This window comes from Pundamilia nyererei, unplaced genomic scaffold (genome assembly GCF_000239375.1).
Source record: "Pundamilia nyererei isolate P.nyererei 1_Seehausen unplaced genomic scaffold, PunNye1.0 scaffold00271, whole genome shotgun sequence".
Classification (NCBI taxonomy): Eukaryota; Metazoa; Chordata; class Actinopteri; order Cichliformes; family Cichlidae; genus Pundamilia; species Pundamilia nyererei.
The window spans coordinates 91,835-103,347 of record NW_005187672.1 but is presented as its reverse complement, the minus strand read 5'-3'; the positions used below and the strand labels follow the sequence as shown (position 1 = coordinate 103,347).

At 39.4% G+C, this 11,513-nt stretch overlaps 1 protein-coding gene across 1 annotated transcript in view; it reads left to right on the top strand.

Annotated features, from left to right (window-relative positions):
• Window positions 1–11,513, top strand: part of LOC102195661 (zeta-sarcoglycan-like) — a 53,306-nt gene that overhangs the window by 28,131 nt on the left and 13,662 nt on the right. Inside the window, exons 4-6 of the mRNA XM_005750368.1 lie at window positions 3,626–3,713; window positions 6,002–6,124; window positions 7,179–7,251. Coding sequence (XP_005750425.1) covers window positions 3,626–3,713; window positions 6,002–6,124; window positions 7,179–7,251 — 284 coding nt within the window. The remainder of the gene's footprint in view (window positions 1–3,625; window positions 3,714–6,001; window positions 6,125–7,178; window positions 7,252–11,513) is intronic.

Sequence of the window (11,513 nt, the reverse complement as noted above, 5' to 3'; positions counted from 1 at the left end):
ATTTTATAATAACACAACATTTCTGGGGTTTTTATAAATGATCTTGTAACTTTTTAACCACTAGATACAGATGGTACTGTCGCTGATAAAGATGTAAATCAAATGAAAACTTGGTTGGAATTTGAAAACTGAACGCCGTGGTACGAGTGCATCGCAGTGCCCAGATACAGTTAATCACATCTCTGCTGTTCAGACTGTTGGCTCTCGTTATCGTCTCCGGGGAGCCTGACTGATCTATAAATAGCCGCAGATGCAGGTGTATCTTTATTGGAGTGAAACTTCTCCTTCACTAAGCCTCACCTACTTGCATTTGATAAGCACGAGAGAGCTGATTGTAAGCACTATTTCTGAATTCAAGTCGGCAAAAGACGGCTTAAAGCCATCCACCTGTTAATCTCGAGCAGCTTAAACCGCAAACTGCAGCGTCGCCTCGGAAAGCTAGAACCGCTTTGATTTGCATTGCACTAAAATACAGGCAACTTTTAATATTGAATATGACTGCAGACATGTTTTTAAACAGCCTGCTGCAAGATTTCTTATTTAAATGAGGAAATTAAGGCATAATAAGCATTGCTTTTTCACGCCTGGCATTTTAAAAAAATTACATTTAGTTGTGCCGCTCAGTATGTAAATGAGCCTCCAGCACAACAATCGGTATAATTAAAATTTAAATGTGTCTATGCAAATAGATAGTTAGGCTTACAGTTAAACTCTGAACAGTGCTCTTTATCTGTGCTTTAAACAGTTTTCATTTTATACTCACTCGCTGAAAGTCAACAGCGTCAGACAGCACACATTTGCTTTGTTTTGAAACTATTTCTTAGGAGCAGGGTGACGTGCTCTCGCTTTCTGCTCTGAACTTATTCATCATATGCGGGGAGGCATCCTCTGCCTTATACCAGTCATGGTAATTTTTCAGTCTGATGGGGCCCGGTACACCTACAACAACAGGCTCCGTTTACGTGCATTCACTCTGATCTGCGCTTGACCTTCCTCGGCAGACACAGTGACTTTAAAAGCCTTTTATGTGATCCCGGGGAGGTTTTAAGGAGAGCATGAGCGTCTCAGCCGTGCCCCCTCAGGATACTGTTAAACACCTATAAACTCTTTAAAGGGATACTTCAAATCAAGAAGTCAAATTTCTCCATGATGCCGCTGCCTCGTGGTGAAACTTGATGATGCACATTAACATCGGAAAGGAGCGAGCGGGGAATGAAAATGAACCAAATGACCTCTGCAAAGTTGAGATAATTATTAAGGGAACGGCAGAATTATTTGCTCAAATACTAGACTGTGATTAAATGCTTGTAAATGTCACTTGTTTTAGTACAATTGTAGAGCTAGTGACAGGACGTTTTTCCTGGGTCAGAATGAGCCTGTGGTTGACTAACACACTGCAGAACGATCAGAGTGCTGCAGTAAAGTAATAGTAAAATTCTTCATCAGCACCAGTTGGTGTTTTAAAGAAAATAGCAGCTGGCTTACCTGACTAAACATAAAAAACCTTCTACAGGTACTAGTGTACCCCTAACATGTACGGAGGTAAATTCTCATATATTCAGGCCACTAAAATAGCAAAATAAAACACACTGGTAATGAGTGCCCATGCTGTTTGGTCTGTTTGCGCAGTTGGCATCCTGCACTGCTTAATTACATTAAAATTTGAAAACCAAAAAGAATAAATCAAAGCTACATATAGTACTGTTTATATAGAGTAAAATATATTTAAATCCCTGTGTGATCACGGGACAATGCCAGCTTTCCATTGTCTGAAAAATAAGCGCACTCCTACACTCGTCAGCCAGACACAATCCACCTCCATTTAATAAAATGTGTAATAAAATATTGGTATTCAAGACTTAAGTAAACACCCATATGGTAAAAAAGGATTTCAGAAATCAACTGTCATTATGTTTGCATGTTTATGCCTTATGGTTTACCCATACCTGTGAATAACATGCACCTGGCAAAAAAAAAAGCTAAAATTACATGCTTGAAATGGACCCTGCAAAGCTCACGTCTTGTTGTACTGTATGTTGCAGCTTTAGTCTGGTCTTAACACATCATATGATCGTATTAAGGATACCCATTTTTATCGACATAGAAATAGAAGAAAGCTCCTGGAATTGACTGTTCAGCGGAGTCGCATGGATTACTTGCACATATATCTCAGCTCACATGCAAGCAGAATAGATCCACTTTTACAGAAAAGCTTTTCAGCACTGTGGCTAAAACATCGTTGGGATGCACCAGTTATTCATCTCTCTTTACTTCCTCCTGGTGACTAACTCGCATAGAAGTATCGCCCAACCAACCCTCTGCCACTAATTTACACTGAATGGTCTTGTTGGATAGATTGAATTGTGTTATGAAACTGTGCTGAACTACATGTGTACAGGGGATCATTTTTAATATAAAAACAGCGTGTTTAAAAAGGAAACGACACACAGAGCTCTCAAAACAATTCCAAGTGAAGGGTAATTTTGCTCTGTGGCATGTGTAAAAGAGTAACTGCTTCCTGCTAACTTTTCACCATAAGAGTTATACGGTGGCGCTAGGTCAGTGTTGCTACAGCTTCTTATACTGCCTGAAGATGTTCAAAAATCAATTAAGGCAGTCTTGACATACTGTCTGGGTTTGCAGCCCTAGAGCACAAGTTGTCATTATGTCACTGAGCTTCCAGCAACATCTGTTTTTACAGAATTCTTATTTATGTTGCTCTTATAGGTTTATAAAATATTTTGGTCAAGTACCAAGAGAAAGATCTCTAGCTGCTTTAGGACGTTTGACAGACCGATACAACACACAAGAAACATTGATATGTGCTTCACATTTTTGCAGACTCACATAACCCTCCCTGAGTATGTTGATGTTCAACCATATATACTTTGTGTGATAGCAAGTGTGTGATTGTAGCGGTCAGGTATTTAAAATCTAAAGTCCAGGTAGAAGTCTCCTAAATGTATTCATAAGATGATGTTACTGGGAAATGTAGACGTCTGAGGTAGAATGGGTGCATTTCAAAGCCTTTTCAAAATGCACATGTGCCATCATTCAAATGTCAACAAGCTATAAACTTGCAAAATGCAAAGCTGCCAGAAAGCAGGACAGGTCCACAGCCGAAATGTCTGCAGCGATGAAAAGGATGCACCCACGCTCATCACACACACGTCCTCGGCTGCCCCGCAAACCCCTTCCTCCTCCTCTATCTCTTTCTTCACTTCATCACTCATCTTTCAATAATTCTGTTTTAATTTGTTCCATTTTAGCCTTAATGTTGTGTAATTCGGTGGTTATTATCCAGGAAAGATCCACTTGGGAAACCTTTTTACTGTAGACTACAATCTACTTCGAACCAGCATAATTACATTAATTCTGATTTCAACAAGACAAGGCAGTCTCTGATAGCTGCTGAGTGTGGGGATTTAAATAATTCCTGTTCAGTGATCTTACATATTTAATTTCTTCCTTCCTCTGTGGTTCTTTAACATTGAAAGAATAAGTTTAACAGTTTCCAACGCTGTTTATGAGATTTAAGCTTTTTAATGCAGCATTTTTTTTCCTCTCTTCTCCGTCTCTCTCCCACTGTGTGTCTCTTCCTCCCCCCCTCCATGCTTCCCCCTAGGACAGCTTGTTGGTCTTGCGGTCAGACAAGAACGTAACGCTGAATGCCAGAAACGAACAAGGCCTGCTAACTGGTCAGCTCACAGTGGGTGAGTTTCCACTTCCTCCTTTGTGTACCTCTACACTACTACTGCTGGTGCCATTTCCATCCTGAAACTATAAATTGCTGCTTGACTTACCTGCAAGGAAACACCTGCTGTGGAATGACTGTCTGCAATGTAGCCTTAAAGTGGTTTCAGTTTTTACAGTGCTGTGCAAAGGTCTTGAGCCATCGCTCATTTCATTATATGTTGCTGTTTGCCATTTTTGACTTTCTTGCCATTTTAAACTTTAACTTGTGCAAACGTTGACCAGGCTTTTTAAAGGTTTATAAAATATTTTCCTTGGAGATTGGCTGCTTTTTCACTTATTTTCCGTTTTCCAATTTAAAATTGTATATTCAAGCATTTTATCACCAGCAGGCTGTCGCAAAAAGGCTTTTCATCATGTGTATTTATGAAAATTATGATTATGAGAACACATTTTGACAAACATAAAATTTTGTTTTGAAACCCTACCTTCAAAAACTATCTTTAGTAGAAGAACAGTATCTGAAAGTTATGTTCTTAACAAAAGGAAAAAACTCCTGACAGAGACCTGAGAGACTGAGAGATTAGGCCACAGTTCGACTCGAACCTTTGCTGCTCCCTTTCATCCACAAGGCATATGGGCGCTTGCTCAACCAGTAACCTAAACGGGTGCCAAAGAAGCCATTCTTAAGGAAGAAAAACAAGGAGAAAAGGCTGAGTTCTGCCAAATTACAAAAGAACTGGAAAACAAACACGCGATTAGATTTTGATCCAACATGTAATACAATCTGGAAAGCTTCTAATTGGCAACTCGATTCATTTTTCAGCATGACAATGATCCAAAACACACTGCCAATGCAGTAAAAGAATACCTGGATAGAAATAAACACACAGTGGTATGCTGTCCGTCATGGATTGGCCTCCCCAGATCCTAGAGCTGCACATTATTGAAGCAGTTTGGGATCAACTCGACAGAAAACAGAACAAAAAGCAGCCAACATCCAAAGAAGAGCTTTGAATGTCCTTTAAGAAGCCTGGAAAACTGTTCCTGAAGACTATTTAAATAACAAGAAAGCTGCCTAACAGTTCAGGCTGTGTTGAAGAATCACATTTTTATACCAGATACTGACTTTCAAGCTTGTTAGAATTGTAGAATCTCTGTTTTTGGCTTATGAATGTTTTTCTAATAAAATATATGAAGAAATAAGATGCACTTCCAGACTTTTGCACAGCATTGTATTCCTCTCTCTTTGTACAACTTATTATTGAAAAAAAAACTGGTCTTGGATTAATCTGGCCACAGCTGTATAAATTACCAGATCAATACCATTTGTTGATGACTTCATTTAAGATTAGCACAACAATTTATCTTGAAGTTCTCTTTAATGCTTCTACATCTTATTCGAGTAGTTTTTTTTTCCAGACGCTAACCTTTGATGCTCTTATTGAAAGAGCAATAGTTTCATCTCTTTATCATCAGGTTCAGCCATCAGTCAGACTAAATTACCAAAGTCATTTACATGATTAATCACCACTAGAAAGCAAATGACCTGCTTATTAACATTAATAGCTATTGATCTTAGCCAGCATAAGTAGAGAGTTGATGGTGATTTGACAAGACTGTTGATATGACACGTTTTGGTCACGCTTGACCTTCCTCTGAAAATTACGCCTGCTTTTGTGGGTACTGCGTTTCGTCTGAAATGAGATGAAACTCAGCGAGAATAATTAAATTCCCCAGCCGTCGCAGGGCATGGATTAATGGCAGAGAGAGGAGAAGAGAGCAAGAAAAGGAGACGAATTTTGTGCATGCACATCTGGAAAAACACCAAAGTCTGGAGAACAGGAATTAATATTCCTCACCAGCGGAACAGATTACTGATTTGTCTTCATTCATCAGAGAAGCATGGCTGATCCAGCTTTGTTAGGAGCCTTTCATTTGCAAAGCAAGCACTCCACAAAGTATTTCAGATTGCTAATAGTCTTACATGCACAAACATACTGTAGCTTCCCAGAGCAGATTTAAAAGTCCAGAGTCGCATAAGTCAACCTTTATTTGACAGCGCTATTTTCAAAAAGTGAAAGTTGTTACCACTGCAGACTAATAAAACTTTTGAGGTGGAAATTTTTCTAATCGTAACTAAAATGTATAGTTAGATCTAGAAACATTCATAAAATACTGGAAAATGCAGTAGAGGTAAATGAATACAAATAAGCTGAATCGTTCCTTTGCCGTTAAATTGAGTGCACTCAGCAACGTTTACTGAAGGTTTTCAATGGAAACTTGAGTATCTACGTCTCTCTTGCAGGTCCCGAGGCTGTGGAAGCCCAGTGTCAGAGGCTGGAGGTGCGCAGCAGAGACGGGGGCACACTTCTGTTCACTGCCGACGAGGAGGAGGTCATCATGGCAGCAGAAAAGTTCACAGTCACAGGTAAGACAATGCTGGAGTCTCACTCAGTTGTCTTTGGATATCTTAAATAAACCGTGATCAATGGTGTATTGTCTAAAACTAAAAGGGCAGATTTGAATCTTACGTTTTTGTACTGTAGGTTTTCCCGGAGTATATTAGAAGTCCAGCACATTAATGAGTAAGGCATAAGTAAGACTTAAGACTTTAATCCACAATATGTCAACACAAGTAATATACACTATCTGGTGATTTCATTTGGTACACCCGTTTGGCTGCTTGTTTGTCAGTTATCTAATCAGCCATGGCAGCAATGCATTTGGGCATGCAGTCAGATGACTTTGAACGTGGCGTGATTGATCTACTAGGATTTTCCCTCTAAAACATCTCTAGAGTTTGCAAAGATGGGTCCAAAAAAACAGAAAATATCCCATGAGCAGCTGTTCTCTGGGTGCTTTGTTGATGCCAGAGGTCAGACTGCTTCATGCTAATTGGAAGGCAACAGTAACTCCAATAATCACTCGTTACAACCAAGGTATGCAGAAGAGCATCTCTGAATGCAAATATACAGCAGAAGACCACACTGGGTGACACTCTCAGCTCCAAACAGGAAACTGAGGCTACAGTTGACACAGGCTGACCAAAATTGGATATTGGTCACCTGGTTGGGTGAGTCTTTTTCCTGCCACATCATGATGTTAGGGTCAGAATTTGGTGTAAACAACATGAAAGCATGAACGAGTTGCCTCCAATGGTCTTCTGGTTTTACACATTTGCTTGGCAAGTAAAAAGGCAGCAGAGCTAATCACACAGCCAGTGCTGGGCTTAGCTGTTCTAAGGATTTTAATGATTGAAAGACTGCAGCAGGAGGTTTATGTGGACAATACGTGCCCATTGCCTGCAGTCTGTTCACTTGTTTTTTCTTCTCTTTTAAATGGTGATATAATGTAATTGAATCATGCAAGTCACTGAAAAATATGGATTTAGTTTCTATGTTTAAATCGTTACCAAAAAAGTATTTTGTGGAACATAATATGAAGCTGCACTGAACACGATCTGGGATTTGTTTTATCCGCAGGCTCGGAAGGAGCCGTGTTCGGACATTCAGTGGAGACTCCTCTGATCCAGGCGAGGGCTTCTGAAGACCTGAAGTAAGTTCATATTCAATGACTTTACTGAAATTCATTAAAGCTTAATGTCATCTGTTCATGTCCTGTTAAATTAAAATTAAGATCTTTAAATAATGATGATAGATGTTCTGTGGCATTTCAAAGTCAATGACTGTGCTTAAAAAAAACACATGTGGCAGGAGCCATTATTCACCAATATAATTATCTCAAGCACCCTCTTGTACTCAAGCGTCTCCTGGTCGCCTTGTTGTGATACAAATGTAAAAGAAGATTTGACCAGTTTTACAGCTGAGGGTTGAGCTAATTTGTTAGTTATTCTCTGGCAGGCAGGATTTGATTAAAGCACTAAGAGAGCTCTGAGAGAAGGGGGTATGGTTGAGCTACGTGTTGGAGTCCTATACTCCCTCGTGCATGTGATCCTCACTGCACTCTGCCTGAGGCTCTGAGCCCTGCGTCGGTCCATTAACGAGCTATAACGAGTGTGGTTTGTTGTCCACCTTACTGGTCCTGAAAGGAGGGCTGGGATCAAAGTTGGCAGAAAAAGCGGTGTTCTGGCAGCTAATTCCCCCAGAGTGAGAGGAATACTGATGAGTTTCACTTTAAAGCGTGTGCGCACACACAGGACTCACACAGACACACACAGGCTCAGCTCAGGAGCGACCATCTGCAATGTGGTCAAAGTCTTAATGAGAGGAAACCGAACAGGAGACGGTCGACACACAGAAACGGCAACATGACTTAAGCTGGGCTCTGATTTTCTTCTGTTTAAAAGCATATTCGATCAAAGATATTTAATTTATCAAAGGTTGATTCTGTTTGGGTTTAATTTAAAGATTTCCAAATTGAATTTCCTAAAATCCACGATGCCGTCTGACTGTGGACGACTGTCTTCCCTCACTGGTGAATTACTGAAGTATTTCCAAGCAAACAGATGTACAAACTGTACTGTGAGGACTAAATAAAGACTCCTTTTATATAGACCTAATTTTCTTTCCAAATGTCTTATGAAAGATTTTTATTTCTTTATTTTTTATGTTGAGTCAAACGGTTTTCTTAAAAAAGCGAAATGAAGGAAACATAATCCTGTGAGTTATTTATGACATCACTTGAAGCCTAATAACATTCTGTCTGTTTATTGAATAAGTGGGTTGTGGGAAAAACAACATTGCAGTTGATGCCAAATAAATATAAAAGTTAATTTATTTTATTTTATTTTATTATAATTCACAGAAATCTTCAGAGGATATCCTGGGGGACCTGCTTCCTCTTTAGTTATTGCAAGCTATTAAAATAATCATTAAACAAGCTTTTTAATCAGATTTTTTTCAAATTTAAATCTACAACCAAATGGATTTTTACCTGCAAATTAGCTAAATCAAAATTTTTATCTCTTAGTTGCAGTCATGAAAAAAAAAAAATGCAGGACTCTTCTCTTGTGAAAAACTTAAGCAGACCCTTAATGCTTCCATGGTAGTTAAGAAGTCACAGCAAGGTAATTCTAATCAAATATACTTGCTTAATTGATCATCAGCAAGTGTGAGCACCTCAATGAAAGCAAAGGTTTTGGCATTTTGCTGGTCTGGAGCATTTAACTGTGCGTTAACACAATGCCACAATCTTTTCAGGAGTGGAAGTGCCAGCAAATTCACACCAAGTTCAAACTATGCTCAGAGAAACTACCGAAAACCCAAGAGCTTTACTCAGACTGTACAGGCCTCAGTTAGCATGTTAAATGTTAAAGATCATGACAGTAAAATTGGAAAAACAATAACAAGCATGGCTTGTGAAGAGAAAGAATATATCAGTATGGGCTATGTTTTAAAGTGGCATCTGAACACAAGACTTCTTCAGAGAGATGAGACCAAAGTGATGTTTGGTTGTAACGTGCAGCACCAAATTTGGAGAAAACGTAACACTTCATACCAGCTGTAAAGCACGGTGGTGGATGGGATGAAGACTTGGGTTTGTTTTGCAGCCACAGGTGCTGGATATCTTGCACTGGCTGAGTCGACCATGAACCCCTCTGAGTACCAAAGTGTTCTGAAGTCCAATGTGAGGACATCTGTCCAACAGATAAACTTTGACTGGACCACTGCAACATCCTGATGCTTTTCTTTTTTAGCAGATTTGTCGCTGTGCTTTGGATCATTGTCCATGACCCAATTTCAGCTAAAGTCCAGACTTCAACTGAAACTGAAATAATGTTGGGTATTACCTTAAGAGAGCTGTGCATAAATGAAAGCCCGTAAACATCAATGAACTGAAGCAACATTGTAAAGAAGAGATGCGTAAAAGTCATCCACAAGAATGTGAGAAGTTGATGTATAGATGCTGAAAACGATTACTTAAACTTATTGCTGCCAAACTTGTGATTCGTGGGGTGTTCTTGGTTTTTCAGAGATTCCTGTGAAAACTTTCTTGTCCACATGAGTGTAAATGACCAAGATTCAGATTAAAGAGTAAAAGTCTCTTGCATATTTTAAATTCAGTATGTCAGTGGTTACATTTTTTAAATACTAAACTAGGCTTTACAGTAGAAATTGGATGAAGTGGAACGTTTAATATTTTGTCCACAAAAAAATTAAAATGTAATCTTAACCTTGAATTAGTGATTTAGAAACTACTTTCCTTTGTCCATTAGATGTGTTTTTTTCCAGCAATGAGCAGTTAAAGCAGCCATGTTTTGAGTCTGTGAAAGCGTGACTGTTTCCTAAAATAACCCAACTCTCACACCGTGCCAGCAAAACTCCATCCCCACAATCGCAAAGCAGAGACTTTTCATGATAGCCAAACAGTAAAATGTGAGCTGGAACAGCCTCGAATGATTACACATGTAGATCTAATAAAGTAGTCAGTAAGGTGACATCATCTTCAGAAAACACTGTCACTAAAGTAAAATATATACTTAGATTTTTACTTTAATGCCCAATATAGCTCATTCAACAATCTGATTATTTATCCAAAGAAAACATTTTTTCCCACATCTCCAGTATTTCTTTTAAAAGTGGCATTTGCCTTGTTCAGCATTGTTTATGTATGCAGCTCTGGGCCTTTCCGTAAATGCTAATGAGGCTCTTCCCTCCCGCCACCTCGCTGAAATCATGACAAGTTAAGCCCTCCTTGCAAATCGTGTGTCACCTGTGCAGTAAGCCCCTCCGGATGATAAGGACACAGCTTGGCTTGCGTCCACATCACCTTTCTTTCCCCGTTTAAAGAAACATCACTCTCTTTGTGATGCGTTTTATTTCCCTGAAAGCCAGGAGTAATCTGGGAGATGAACAGAGCAGAGTCAAATCAAAGAAAGCCACATGAGAACTTCTTCCTCTTTGAAGCACCTGTTCTTCTCCTGGAGTTTACCCGTGTACGCTGGCATTCAAGTCTGTCTTTGTTTGTTATGATCATTGCCTTTTGTGATTTTATTTCTTATTATGTGTGACTTTTACTGGTGGACAAGTGCAAATGACTTAGCCAGAGTGGCTTCCAGCATCTTTTGCGTTGGCAGCCTATTTAAGCGTGAGACAACTGAGATGTACAAGTTTAAACTGGAATGAGAGAACTGGAAATCTGAATTTGTAAATCTATAATATGTATATTTGTTGATGTAGATGCAGACCTAGCAGGAGAACTACATCTTTCCAAACTACAATCAAGAGCAGGAATAAAATCAGACATAGTTTCACATACTGGAAAGATTGTGCTTACTTTTCTTCATCTGCTGAGTCATCTGCTTTTTCTTAATTTGTTTTATTGGCTGGTTGCCTTGTGAGAGTTCTTAGTCTATGTGAGAATATCACCTGATAGACTTTTGTGACACAGCTTCAAGTGAATTTGTGGGGACAATCTGAAAGCCTTACGTGCTTGGGACTCTGTCCTGCTGGGGAATTTCAATGCTCACATGGTAAACAACTGTGTGACCGTTGGACGGAACAGCCTCACAAAATAATAGTGTTTTTGTATTTGTTTTGCTTTCATGGTAATCACTTTTTCTCCATTAGTGCACTTGGCAACAGGACATCCTAAGTCAGAACTTGATGATTGATTTTATAATCATATCATCAGACCTTATGTGTTGGACACTAAGGTAAAGAGTGGAGCAAAGCTTTCAACTAATCAAAACCAGGTGGTGAGAGGGTGCTCACTTATCAGAGGCCCTGATCTACAAGATCTTCAGTTCCCACCTCCAGCACAGCTTTGACAGCATTCTGAGGGAGACTGGTGGTCTGGTGCCTGGTCTGGTCCACTCAGTGGGTTGGTGCCTGGTCTGGTGGTAACCTCAAACCAGA